We start from the raw sequence: 14,490 nt of genomic DNA, 5'->3' as shown, positions 1-14,490 counted from the left end.
CACAAATCTACTCTCTTACAGTTCTGTAGGTTAAAAGTTCGATTCAAGTTTCACTGGGCTAAAATAAGTGTCAGCAGGGCTGAATTCCTCATAGGGGCCCTAGTGGGGAACCAGTTTCTTTGCCTGTTCCAGCTTCTAGACTAGGTCACCCACAACCCTTGACTCCGGGGCTCTATCTTCAAAGTAGCAGCACTGCATCTCTGACCTACCATTCTGTAATTACTTCTCCCTCTTGACTAACCTCTTCTACTTTTAGAGACCATTGTGATTACACTGGGCCCACTTGAATAATCCAGGATAATCTCCCTATTTTAAGCTCAAATGAATAGCAACCTGAATTCCATCTACAGCATTAACCCACTTTTAACATGTAACCTAACATATTCGCAGGTTCCAGGAATTAGGAGGTGGATATCTTTGGGAGTGGGGTTAGGGGGAAGGGGTATTATACTGCATACCACAGGTAGCAAGGAGGAGCTAATCTTGACAGGAAAGAAGGACAGAAGCGGAAGGGGTGTGAATGCCATACTAATGACAATGGGAAACTTGTGCAAGCTTCTTAGGCCTGACATACAGTATTTCATTTTTTGAAGAGAGCCCTGGGTGCAGTGTAGAAAAATGTTTGGACAGGCAAAATCGTAGAGTCACATTAAGAGGCCACCGCCAAATTAGAGAGGAGGGTAAAAGTTGATCATTTTATTTGGTCTGAGGCTGCATCTACTTATTTCTAAGTGTTTTTCATCAAAATCATGACATAAATCCTCTGGATCTCAGCAAGTGCAGTTTCTGGTCATGTGGCTGAATATGTCCAGTAGATACTGCAAAGGAAACCTTAAATCATTCATCTGCAATTAAGGGAGACCGAAATTGTGGTAAACACCCCATCAGCAAGGCTGAAGCTCATAGAGAGCAAGATATCGATTTTTTTAAGGGTCCAAACAGCGGGCACTCAGTTGTAGTTTTTTTTTTTATTAAATTCAGTTTTATTGAAATACATTCACACACCATACAATCATCCATGGTATACAATCCACTGTCCACAGTATGATAACATACTTATGCGTTCATCACCACAATCTATCTCTGATCAGTTGTAGTTTTTAAGGTTTTTCTTTAACGAGGGCAAAAATCAAATTGAAAAACTGCTGCGTTAGGGCTGGATCCTTTTTTGACCAGGCTTCAGTAAACAAATCCTGACTTCTCTCCCGCGTGCAACACAAAGCCCTTCCCGTCTTCTCCACCCACTGGAGAACAGTCTCTCCCCGATATCACTGACATACTGTTGTAGGATCCAAGCTCCACATAGTTCAATCTGCTAACAACTCTTCCCACGCTCGATAATGACGTCAGCGCGGGGGTCCCGGGAGCACCGAGGGGGCGGGCCCACGGTCAGGTGCCCCGAAGCCGCCTTATTCCGCCTCCGTCACTTCCGGGTCCGACTACCGCTTTTGTCCGGTCGCTCGCTGGAGGTATTCGGTGCCGCTTTTCTGCTTCTGACGGTCTAGCGGCCTGCTCCTCGCCTGTTCCCAGCGAGACAGGCATGAATGTCCCTGGGCCGCCGCCCCTGGACGGGGTCCTGGCAGGAACCCCTGACGGCCTCGGGGTCGGGGAGACTACTCCGGGTGCGTGCTGTTGGCGGGGTTGGCGGGCGGGGCGGTCGAGGGGTGGGGGCCGTTAGTGGAGAGGACTCCCGGGCGGTTCCGCGAGAGGATGCTGTACGCGGTCGCTGCGGCCACCCGCTGACGGGGAGATCCCGGGGCTCGGACCCCTGCCGGGAGCTGGGAAACCGCACTGGCCTTCCTGCCCAGGATATGGCCGGCACCCGAAGTCCGGAGAGAAAGCAGTGTTTGGGGGTGCGGTTGGGGCGATTCATGGTGAATTCACTTTGAGTTTGCTGCATCTGGCGGGTCATTAGTTATTCGTTATACGGTAGTGGCTGGAGATGAATTTGTCAGAAGAATGACCTGATTGTAATTCAGAGAATTGATGTATCCGATATTGTCCACCCATTAACGAAATACTGTTTTGCTTGGTGACATTATTGTATTCCTATTTCTCCAGAAGTTTTTTTCAACCCAGGTTTCAGGAGAGGTTTAAGACTTAATGCGCTAAGACTTCCATTGAATGCAATGAATTAACTTGCTGTGTATCTGGAGCGTACTCTTGGGAGAATTGAAAAAAATAGTCACTCATCGTTTTCCATGTTCCATGGTTCGAATAAGGAACACTAGACGAGAAAGGCTGCAGGGCTTTGGATGTGCCATTTCTTTTACCTCCTGTTCTAGAAATACAGGGGTTACCCCAAAATAGTGTCCTCAGCTCTTTCCGGGTCATGCTTTTCCTCTATGAGTCTCCCGCTCTTCAGACCCTCATGAGTTGCTTCTATAAATATGATCCCCTTGTATTTATTTGCAGCTTGGGACCCTCTCCTAATTCCTGTTTCTCCTCTAGTCTGATGGATTCCCTTACATGGTTGTTCTGCACTAACCTCACATACAGCATATACATAAATAAAAGCAGATGTCTGATGTTACTAGCAGTGCCAAGTAACTCTCACTTACCTTGACTGTCCCTCTCTCAACTCTTTCTCTGTTTAGTGTAGAGGATTGTACTACACAACATCATTCTCCCTTTTTGTAAATTTGCTCTTACAACCGCCATTGTATGGCTAGTACACCTCCAGTCTTACTCTTTCAACCCATCCTTCTCATTGTCATCACACGACTGCCCCCAAGATAAATCTCCGATCATGTCACTCCTTTGCTCAGAAACCTTAAATGGCTCCTTACCACTTACTGAATAGCAGTCCAGACCCATTAACTGGAAACTGAAGAGCCCTCACAGGTTGGCCACATGGTCTTACAACACACTGCTGCATATAACCCATCCTCTGGCCACCCCAAACTGTTACCACTTTCTAGAGCAATCATACATTCCCACCTTTCCTCATACTGCTTCCTTTACCTATATTGCATCCCTTCCGCTCTTGTCTTAGAATTTGAAAATAGTCCTGATACATTATTGGCAGGAGTGTAAATTGGCACTGCCTCTTTAGAGGGCAATTTTGTGATGTCTTAAAAAAAAAAAAAATATATATATATATATATATATATATATATATATGCTTTGTCCCGGCAATCTACTTCTAAGAATTTAACCTGCAGAAACCATGACACAAATATACAAAGATAAGCAAGGAAGCTCACTCAGCATTGTTTGAAATAGTGAAAAACTGAGAAGAACTCATCCATAGGGACTGGTTAGACAAATTATAGTAGAATTCAATTCTGTTAAAAAGAATGCTATAGATCCATATATGTTGAAGTTCAATTTACCAATTTTTTCTTTTTCTTTGCTCATACTTTTGATGTAAAGTCTAAGAATCCATTGTCTGATACTAGGTCCTGAGGATACTTTCCTCTGTTTTCTTTTAAGAATTTTATAGTTTTAGTTCTTATATTTAGGTCATTGATCCAGTTTGAGTTAGTTTTTGTATATGGCATGAGGTAGGAGAGCACTTTCCTTCTTTTGTTTGTGGAAATCCAATTTTTCTAGTACCATTTGTTGAAGAGACGATTCTTTCCCCATTGAGTGGACTTGGTACCCTAGTTAAAAATCAGTTGACCATACATGTGTGGGTTTATTGCTGTGCTTGCAATTCTATTCCATTGGTCTGTATATTTGTCCTTGTGTCAGTACCACACCATTTTAATTACTGTAGCTTTGTAATAAGTTTTGAAATTAGGAAGTGTGAGTCCTCCAACTCTGTTCTTTTTGAAGATGGCTTTGGCTATTCAGGGACCCTTGCCCTTCCATGTGAATCTTAGCTTTTCTGTTTCTGCAATGAAGACTCTTGGAATTTTAATTGGAATTGTGTTAAATCTGTAAATTGTTTTGGGAAGTATTGACATATTAATGATATTGTCTTCTAACCCATTGTATTAGTTAGGGTTCTCTAGGGAAACAGAATCAACAAGAGATATCTGTAAATATAAGATTTTGTAAAAGTGTTTCACGCAATCATGGGGATGCACAAGTCCAAATTCTGTAGGTCAGGCACCTCCAATGAAGATGTTTGATGAACTCCTCAGGAAATGCTTCGCTGGCTAGCCGAAGAAGAAGTGAAGGTCCTTTCTCTCTCCATTAAAAGTCTTCAACTGATTGGATTAAATCCAGCTGATTGAATTCTCTCATTGTGGAAGACACACCCTTCATTGATACATTCAGTCACAGGTGTAGTCAATTCATTGATGAGTTAATAAACCAGCTACAGATGTCCTTGCAGTAATGGTTAGGACAGTGCTTGCTTGACCGGACACCTGGATACCATCACCTGGCCAAGTTGACACGTAAAACTAACCATCATACCCATGAAGATGGAATCTTTTTCCATTTATTAAAATCTTTTTAATTTCTTTCAGTAATGATTTGTAGATTTCTGCCTACAATTCCTTTACATCCTTGGCTAAATTTATTCCTAGATGTTTTATTCTTTTAGGTAAATGGAATTGTTTTGTTGGTTTCCTTTTTGAATTATTGCTATTATCTAGAAATACCTCTGATTTTTATGTGTTGAGCTTGTAGCCCATCACATTGCTAAATTCATTTATTAGGATTAATAGCTTTCTTATAGATTTTTTGAGATTTTGTGAATATAGGATATCATCTGAAAATAGGGAAAGTTTACTTCTTCCTTTCCAATTTGGTGCCTTTTATTTATTTTTCTTGCCTATTTGCTCTGGTAAGAACTTCCAGTACAATGTTGAATAATGGTAGTGACAGTGGACATCCTCGTCTTGTTCCTGATCTTAAAGGAAACTTTAAGTCTTTCAATAAGTAGGATGTTAGCTGTGGGCTTTTCATATATATCCTTTATCCTGTTGAGAAAGTTTCTATTACTAGTGTTCAAAGTGTTTTTAACAAGAAAGGGTGCTATATTTTGTCACATGTGCTTTCTGATTCAGTTGAGATGATCAGTGATTTTTATCCTTCATTCTGTTAATGTGGTGTATTACATTAATTGATTTTCTTAACGTTGAACCAATCTTGCATACCTGGGATAAAACCCACTTGATCATGGTGTGTAAGTCTTTTAATATGCTATTGGATTCGGGTTTGCTAGTATTTTGTTGAGGATTTTTACATCTATAATCATAAGAGATATTGGTCTGTAGTTTTCTTTTGTTGTACCTTTATCTGGCTTTGGTATGAGACCAATGCTGGCCTTGTGGAATGGATTAGGGAATATTCCCTGCTCTTCAGTTTTTTGGAAGAGTTGGAGCAGGATTGGTATTAATTCCTCTTGGAATGTTTGGTAGAATTCCCCTGTAAAGCCATGTTGTCTTGGGTTTTTCTTTATTGGGAGTTTTTCATGACTGAGTCAATCTCTTTACTAGTAATTGGTTTATTGAGATCTGTTTCTTCTTGAGTCAATGTAGGTAGTTTATGTGTTTCTAAGATTTGTCCATTTCATCTAGGTTATCTAATTTATTGGCATACTGGTCATGGTATTCTTTCATAGTCCTTTTTATTTCAGTGGGCTTGGTAGTAATGCCCCCCTTTTCATTTCTGATTTTAGTTATTTGTATCCTCTCTTTTTCTTTGTCAGTCTAGCTAAAGGTTTGCAAGTTTAATGATCTTTTCAAAGAACCAGCTTTTGGTTTTGTTGATTCTATTTTTTGTTTTCTATATCATTTATCTCTGATTTTTGTTATTACTTCCTTCTGCTCTCTTTGAGTTTAGTTTGCTCTTCTCTTTCTAGTTCTTCAGTTTTGAGGTTAGGTCTCTGATTTGAAATCTTCCTTCTTTTTTAATGTAAGGATCTAGAACTATACATTTCCCTCTTAACAGTGCCTTTGCTTCATCCAATAAGTTTTGGTATGTTGTATTTTCATTTTCATTTTCATTTTCATTCACCTCAAGATATTATCTAATTTTGCTTCTGATTTCTTCTCTACCCCATTGGTTATTTAAGAGTATGTTAATTTCCACATATTTGTGAATTTTCCATTTCTTCCTTTGTTTTTGATTTCTAGCTTTATTCTATTGTGGTTGGAGAAGATATGTTGTATGATTTCAATATTTTTGAATTTATTGAGACTTGTTTTGTGACCCCACATATGGGCTATGCTGAAGATCATTCCACATGTATTCAAGAAGAATATGTATTCTGTTTTCATTGGGTACAGTGTTCTATATATATCACTTAGCTCTAGTTGGTTTAGTGTTACCATTCTAGTCCTGTACTTCCTTACTGATCTTCTGACTAGCTGTTCTATCCACTATTGAGAATGGTGTGTTAAAGCCTCCTACTGTTAATGTAGAGCTGTCAGTTTCTCCCTTGAAATTTGCCAATATTTGCTTCATATATTTTGGGGCTCTGTTGTTAGGTGCATATATATTTATAATTTTTACATCTTCCTGTTGAATTGTACCATTTCTCAGTATAGAATGATCATCTTTGTCCCTCATAACTGTTTTTGACTTGAAGTCTATTTTATCTAATATTATATAGCTACCCCAGCTCTCTTTTGGTTACCACTTGCATGGTGTATATTTTCTATCCTTTCACCCTCAGCCTACTTGTATCTTCAACTTTAAGGTGAATTTCTTGCAGACAGCATATAATTGGGTCATGCCTTTTTATCCATTCTGCCAGTCTCTGCCTTTTGACTGGAGAGCTTAATCCATTTACATTTAAAGTCACTACTGATAATACAGGACATTCTTCCGCCATTTTGCTATTTAGTCTTTTTTGTCCCTCATTTCCATTAAAGCCTACTTTTATATGTATTTGCTTTCTTATGTTGTGCCATATTGACTGCCTTATTGTTTTTATCTGGATATATTTTTCATCTGTTTTCCATGTAGTTACCATGGGGTTAAAATTCAACATCCTAAATATATAATAATCAGATTTGCTTTGATCCCAGCTTAACTTCAATAGCATGCACATATACTTTTCCTATACCCATCTGTCCCTTCACTGTTTTTTTTCTACTTTTTACCCCTTATATCTTTGTATGTCCAAAAACTTAGATTTATCATTACTTTTTATGTGTTTGCGTTTTAGCATCTATAGGGAGTAAGAGTGGCGTTACATATCCAACAATATAAGACAATAATACTGGCATTTATAGTTACCCAAATGGTTGCCTTTACTGCAGTTCTTTATTTCTTTCTGCTGCTTTGAACCACTGTCTAGTGTCCTTTTCTTTCTGTCTGAAGAACTTCATTTAGCATTGCTTGTAGGGCAAGTCTAATGGTGATGAACTCCCTCAGCTTCTGTGTATCTGAGAATGTCTTAATCTGTCCTTCATTTTTGAAAGAGAATCTCACATATAAAATTCTTTGCTGGCAGTTGTTTTCTTTCAGCTCTTTAAGTATTTTAACTCACTGCCTTCTTGCCTCTATGGTTTGTGAAACCATGAGTGAGAAATCAGTGCTCAGTCTAATTGGGACTCCCTTGTAGGTAACACGTTACTTTTCTCTTGTAGCTTTTAGAACTCTTTCTTTGTCCTTTGCATTTCATAGTGTAATCAGTGTAAGATGGAATGTATTTTTCTTCATCGTTTATCCCTGGTGTTCTCTGAAATTCTTGGATGTGCATATTAACATCTTTTGCTAAGTTTGGGAAGTTCTCTGTCATTATTTCTTTGAATATTCCTTTTGCTCCCTTTTTGTAACTCTTCTCCTTCTGGGACTCCCATAAGGCATATATTGGTGCTCTTAGTGGTGTCCCATTGCTGTCTTAGGCTATTTTTGCTTTTAATGCTTCTTTTTTCTTTCTGCTCCTCAGCCTGACTCATTTCAAGTATCTTGCCTTCAAGTCCACTGATTGTTTCTTCTGCCACTTCCAGTCTGCTCTTGAAACTCCTGGACAGTTTTCATTTCAGTTATTGTAGTCTTCAATTCCAGTAGTTGTTTGTTGTTCCTTTTTTAAAATTTCTGTGTCTTTACTAAGTTTCTCATATTGCTCATTCATTGTTTTCCTGATACCGTTTATTCTTTCTCTCTACTTTATTTCATCTCCTTGAGCATTTTTAAGATCATTTTTCCAAAAGTTTTGTTTGGTAAGTCCACATTCCTGTCTTCTTTGTTGGTGTTTTCTACATCTTTATCCTCTTCCTTTGGATGGGCCATCATTTCCTGATCTTTGTTTGTCTTATACTCTTTTGTTGTACACTGTACATTTTAATATTTTTAATATTTAAAATATTTTAAAATGTCTGTGGGTTTTACTCCCTGGGATGTATGTTTCCTGGTATTGTAACCAGGTGGTGATAAGAAAGATTTCCTTGAGCTTCAGCCCTCCTATCAGGAAGGTCTGCCCAAGGTGAGTGCAGTGTGCAGGGTTTTTCCTGTCTTTCTGGGCCTCTGTCTTGTCCTGGGCTTTTGCTTCTTAGTTTTTTGGAGCTCCCCCTGTTTACAGGAGTTTGGTTGTCCCCTTTGCTTCCCAGAAGACATACCTGCCTTTTCCAGGTATTTGAAGCCTTTGTTCCAGACTGTCCGACTGTATAGTTTTTTACATTCCTTTTGTTGTCTCATGCTGCTTTTGCCTGGAGGGCAGATTCTGGGAGGAGAGTCACCCAGAGAGAACTTTCCCAAGACAGTCTTTCTCAGCTTAACACAGGACCAGTCATCCATAATGAGGGCTCAGACTGGCTCTAAATTGCCCTGGGGAGGGGGTAAGGAAGGATGCCAAAATCTTCTCTAATGGTTTCCCAAAGGTGAGCTTTCCTATCCTGCCCAGATACAGCTCTTCAGCTAACTGTCCCCCACAATCCTGAGGAAGTGCTGTGTCTTTAAATCTCTACTACCTCTGCTGCTTTCCAGGGAGGGTTGAAAGAACTTGTGCAACTGCCTTTTCAGAGACGGGTTGAAACAATAGCTGCCTTCAGAGCTTGGTCCTAGGGATCTGAATTGGCTAATCAAAAGCCATGATCAGTGATTGGCCATGCCTACCCCCATTCTTCGAGAAGAGGATTTTCACGTCCCTTTCTGTAACCAGAGAGCTAGCCAGGGACTGCACCCTGTGGTGGCCTGCCACGAGAGTGCCCTCATAACCTGTTTTTCAGAGGAAGCACCCAGAAGGTAAAAGTGAAAAAAAAAAAAAAAAAGAAGAAAAAGAAAGAAAAGCATTTCTGTATACCTGACGGTTGGCATGTGTTCTGAACCCCACTGTTTGCCTCCTTCTCTCCTTCATACGTATTCCCTGTTGCCCACTTTTAGTAACTGTAGTTTAAAAGCTTCCTAAATTTGAGTTTTTGCTTGGATACAGGTTTAAATGACATCTCTCCAGATGAAGGGTTAATAGAGGACTTGAGTGCAGAAGACAAAGCTGTGGAGCAACTGGCAGAAGGATTACTTTCTCATTATTTGCCAGATCTGCAGAGATCAAAACAAGCCCTCCAGGAACTCACGTAAGCTAACAGAAAACCGAATGTGTACTCATTTCCTCTGTGGCATAAATCAGAATTTACTGTAGAAGTATAATTGTTTACTGTATTAATGTATAATGCTGGCTAATATTTATAATCATAATCTAGCATTTCTGTGTCTTCAGTGATAGATTGCAGTAGAGGATGTATATAGAATCTAAATGTGAAAAATGAAATGAATGCTCCTAGAGTATTTGATCTCTCCTAAGAAGTACTCCAAAATCCTATCTAGACTGATTTGTTTTGGTGTTTTACCATTATTTTATGAAGATATTGCCTATTAGGGATGTTGAAGGGTTAGTATACCCCTGTCTCTGAGTAGAGTTGAGAAATTGCCTCCATATAAGTCAAGTTTGTTTTCAGTTGCTGGTTCAAATGAGTTGCCAAAGATATGTAAGTATCTTTTTTGAGGTGAATTATTTCATTCCTGATAGATAACTCTACTTGTTAAATAAAGGATAAGAGAATATGTTAAGAGAGGACCAGATAGAGTAGAGTAGAACCCATTGAGTAGGCTCAGTACGTAAAAACAATACACTCAGATTTTATCAGCTCCCACTCATATGCGTCAGACTTAGCTTCTGTTTCCTACTGGTAAGAACCTCTCTGGATTTCCCAGATGGCCTGTATGTCATTGTTTTCTGTGGTGATCACTTTAAATTGGCTGTGAACTGCCGCTGCTTCTAGGACATCCCCTTTGAAAACTTACCTCTGAAGCCTTTGGAAGTTATTCACGATATTCCTTTATTTTCCTTTTAATATCCATGGGATCAATAGTGATGACCACTTATTTATTTCTGATACTGGTAATTTGTGTCTTTACTCTCTTTTTTTGGTTAGCCTGGCTAGGCGTTTATCAGTGTTACTGATTTTTTCGAAGAACCAGCTTTTGGTTTCGTTGATTTTCTCTGTGTTCCTATTGTAATAGCCTGTTTTTGCTGTCCTGCTGGGTTCTCCTATCATCCATTCTGAATTTCACCTACTGTGGTCTCTGATCAAAGTTGAAGAGGCAAACCTGTGACCTGTGGGATATGCCAAACACAGTGCTGGATGGTGGAAATGTTGTCACTGCCTGTTCTGGTTTGCTAATGCTGCTGTTATGCAAAATACCAGAAATGGATTGGCTTTTATAAAGAGGGTTTATTTGGTTACAAAGTTACAGTCTTAAGGCCGTAAAGTGTCCAAGGTAAGGCATCAGCAATAGGTACCTTCACTGGAGAAAGGTCATTGATATCCAGAAAACCTCTGTTAGCTGGGAAAGCATGTGGCTGGTGTCGGCTTGCTACCAGGTTGCATTTCAAAATGGTGTTCTCCAAAATGTCTCTGTGTCAGCTTCTTTGGGCAAACTCTGGGCTAGTACCTCCAAAGCATCAGCAAAACTCTGCTTTCAATGGCCGTCTTCAAAATGTTTCTCTAAGTTGAAGCTTCTCTGAAGTCCTCCTACTTCTGAGCCTTTGTAGGGCTCCAGTAAATTAATCAAGGCCCATGCTGAATGTGCGGGGCCACATCTCCATGGAAATTATCTAATCAGAGTTATCACCTACAGTTGGGTGGGTCACATCTCCATGGAAACGACTTAATCCAATGATTCGAACTTAATCAACACTCATATGTCTGCCCCTGCAAGATTGCATTAAAGAATATGGTTTTGGCAGAATATAATATATCCAAACTAGCATACTGCCCTTCATTCTCTTCATTGCTATTCCTCTTTTTCCTCACTGTTCTCCATTTAGCTCAGTTTTGCAGATAAATAATATCATATTTTTCTTTGTTTATAGCATTATTGAAAATATTCAAATAGGTAACCTCTCGTTGTTACTTAGCCATGTGATCCTAACCTTGATTGATCTGTAGAATTTTGGGGAAGTTGGCTTCTTTTCTGTATTAGAGTTTTGAATCAGAATTTTAATGAGGCCCTTTAGAAGTTATCTAGTCTGACCTTCTTACTTTATGAATGAGGAAATTTAGGCCCAGAGAAGTAAACTGAATTTCCAAGATCACACAACTGGTCATAGGTGAGAATTGCTGCAAATAACAAGAAATAAAACAATTTTAAATGATTCCATTGTTTTAGTTGTTAGAGTCTGAAATTGAGCCAAGAGTAAAGATACTTAGTTATCAGAATGTAGCTTTGGAATATTATTTTGAAAAACAGATTATGCTAAATCAAATAAGCCTTGAAGAGTCAATACATTTCCAACTTAATTTCTAACTTTTAATATTAACCAAAATAAATGTGATTCCATTTAACGAACTGGTGCTTACAGTATATAATGTTTATTTTGGCTATATACTTTTGTTTCAGACAAAACCAAGTTGTATTATTAGATACACTGGAACAAGAGATTTCAAAATTTAAAGAATGTCACTCTATGTTGGATATTAATGCTTTGGTAAGTGTGATTTAGTTCATGTAGCTTAATGATCTCTTACTTTAAAAATTGCTAGGTTTAGCCTCCCAACATAACTTTGTACTTGAGTATGTTTAGAATCTTTTCCTCTTAATTTTTCAAGTTTGGAATTTCTCTTTCAATAGGAAACTTTGATTTACTTTATTAGAACTTCCATTGTCTTGAATTGTTGTCTTTAGACTGTTGAGATTGTAATAGGAAATTTAACTGATTTATGAAGTCTGAAATAGATCTATAAAAGAGAACTGAAAATAAGGGAACCTTTGGGTACTATTTTTAACCTTAAAGAAGGACCAATGCTGTTTAGCTATCAATTTACATATATATTTTTTCAAATTAGCATTTTATTTAACTGTATGGCATATCCACAATGCCATAATAAATTCATACTGTGAACTGAAATGGACTCTTTGAGAATGATCAATTATATCTTTCAGTATAAATGACAGTAGAAGAATTCCATCACCATCTCTAGCTTTTGATAAGAGGAACTGATTCTTTTTATTTTAAGAAACAGGGAATTAAAAAAAAAAGAGGAACTTGTGGCTATCTTTCTCCTCCCTTTGAACGTTAGAAATGGCTTGATTTGCGTGATTTTGTGGCCATTCATTTATGTCTCAAAGAAATGGACTTTCCCTTGGGCAAATGTGGCTTATTAATGTTTTCTTTTTATAATAAGCAAAAGCAAAGTCCATATTCTCTAGCATAAGAAAGAGGCCTGTGATAGTGTATGCAAAATCTTCTCTCTATTCAGTAGTTCCTAACTTTTGGTGTAGGAGGTGGGCAAGACTCACCCACTTTTGTCTTCCCCACCGAGTTCTTGTTGCAGCAGAACGAATGAATGTTGAATGAATGTTGAATGAATGAACCAAGTAGAATTAATACTGTTGTCACTGTGAAGGGGCAGGAACTAAGGCTTCCTCTTCTTTCTTCTCTCAGCCCAAAAGTGGCTTTGATTAACAGCAGGGAACTCAAAACTGGAAAGCCCAGAGAGGTCTTAAAGGGCATATAAGTTTTAGAGCTCATCAGACTGTAATTCATCTGGCAGCCACATTAAGGTTGCTAATCTCTCCACTGATCTCTCTCTCTTTCTTTTATTTCTGTTACCTTGTTCGAGAATGAGGTTCTTTTTCCCTTCTTTCCCAGCTACCTGGGCCTGTGTCTTCCTCCTGTTTTCTCTTGACATGGGACTTTGTTTTAGACCATGCAGGATGGCTGAGATATAAAGTCTATCCTTAGATTTTCTTCTTGGGAAGAAAAGTGTCCTCTGCTTAGTCTAACCTCAAAAGCCCAAGGAATGTGACTAAACTTGGTCTACATTCCTCTCAGGGCTCACTTTTTTTTTTTTTTTTAATTGCTTGCTTTTTTTTTTTTTTAATTAAAGTCAGTTTTATTGAAATATATTCACATACTATACAATCATCCATGGTGTACAATCAGCTGTTCACAGCACCATCATATAGCTATGCATTTATCACCCCAATCTACCCTTGAACATTTTCCTTACACCAGAAAGAATCAGAATAAGAATAAAACATAAAAGTAAAAAAGAACACCCAAATCGTCCCCCCCATCCCATTTTTCATTTAGTTTTTTGTCTCCATTTTTCTGCTCATCTATCCATACACTGGATAAAGGGAGTGTGATCCACAGGGTTTTCACAATCACGCTGTCACCCCTCGTAAGGTCCGTTGTTATACAATCGTCTTCAAGAGTCCAGGCTACTGGATTGGAGTTTGATAGTTTCAGGTATTTACTTCTAGCTATCTAATACATTACAACCTAAAGTGTTGATTATATAGTGCATAAGAATGTCCACCAGAGTGACCTCTCGACTCCATTTGAAATCTTTCAGCCACTGAAACTTTATTTCGTTTCATTTTGCATCCCCCTTTTGGTCAAGAAGATGTTCTTAATCCAACGATGCCGGGTCCAGATTCATTGCTAGGAGTCATATCCTGCGTTGCCAGGGAGATTTACACCCCTGGGAGTCAGGTCCCACGTAGAGGGATGGGCAGCGAGTTCACCTGCCGAGGTGGCTTAGCTAGAGAGAGAGAAGGCCACATCTGGGGCTCAGTTTTTTAAATGGTCAGAGACACTTGATTTAAACTGTCCTGTGAACCTTGGCAAGGTCTTTGCCTGGAAAAGGAACTAGAGAGTTTTACTTTCCTTGAATGAGACTGATAGTATTATTGAATAGTTGAAATTTTAGGATTTTATTGCATATTTTAAAAGCAAAGGGCCTGTATACAATATAAAATAAATGTCTGCTCTATGTTTAGTAACTTTGTAAAATCAATCCAAACTGAATCATGGATTTTAAAAATGCTGCTAATAGTTTAAATAAGATTTGTGTTTTGGAATTAAGTGGGATACTTTAGGCTTTTAAAAAATTGATCAATTTAGGAAGAATAATCTGTAAGCATTGACTTATTTATTTATTTTGATATTTCAGCTTATTTTAACTTGAATTTTTACTTACTTTTCCATGTTAAGTTCACTGAAGCTAAACACTATCATACCAAGTTGGTGAATATAAGAAAAGAGATGCTGATGCTTCATGAAAAGACATCAAAGTTAAAAGTGAGTTTAAAATTCTTCTTTCACATTCTTTATAAAATTAGAGGTTTAATTTT

The 14,490-nt window shown here is 38.4% G+C and overlaps 1 protein-coding gene across 3 annotated transcripts in view; it reads left to right on the top strand.

Annotated features, from left to right (window-relative positions):
* The first annotated feature begins 1,430 nt into the window (after nt 1–1,430).
* The window catches only part of BLOC1S6 (biogenesis of lysosomal organelles complex 1 subunit 6), a 35,464-nt gene continuing 22,404 nt past the window's right edge, over nt 1,431–14,490 (top strand). For all 3 annotated transcript variants that reach the window (XM_037834081.1, XM_037834080.1, XM_037834082.1), the window contains exons 1-4: nt 1,431–1,622; nt 9,281–9,422; nt 11,749–11,836; nt 14,351–14,437. In XM_037834081.1, the coding sequence (XP_037690009.1) occupies nt 1,541–1,622; nt 9,281–9,422; nt 11,749–11,836; nt 14,351–14,437 (399 nt within the window). In that variant the 5' untranslated portion in view covers nt 1,431–1,540. The remainder of the gene's footprint in view (nt 1,623–9,280; nt 9,423–11,748; nt 11,837–14,350; nt 14,438–14,490) is intronic.

Source organism: Choloepus didactylus, chromosome 4 (assembly GCF_015220235.1).
Source record: "Choloepus didactylus isolate mChoDid1 chromosome 4, mChoDid1.pri, whole genome shotgun sequence".
Classification (NCBI taxonomy): Eukaryota; Metazoa; Chordata; class Mammalia; order Pilosa; family Megalonychidae; genus Choloepus; species Choloepus didactylus.
The sequence above is the reverse complement of the archived record's forward strand: the minus strand, read 5'-3'. Positions and strand labels throughout refer to the sequence as shown.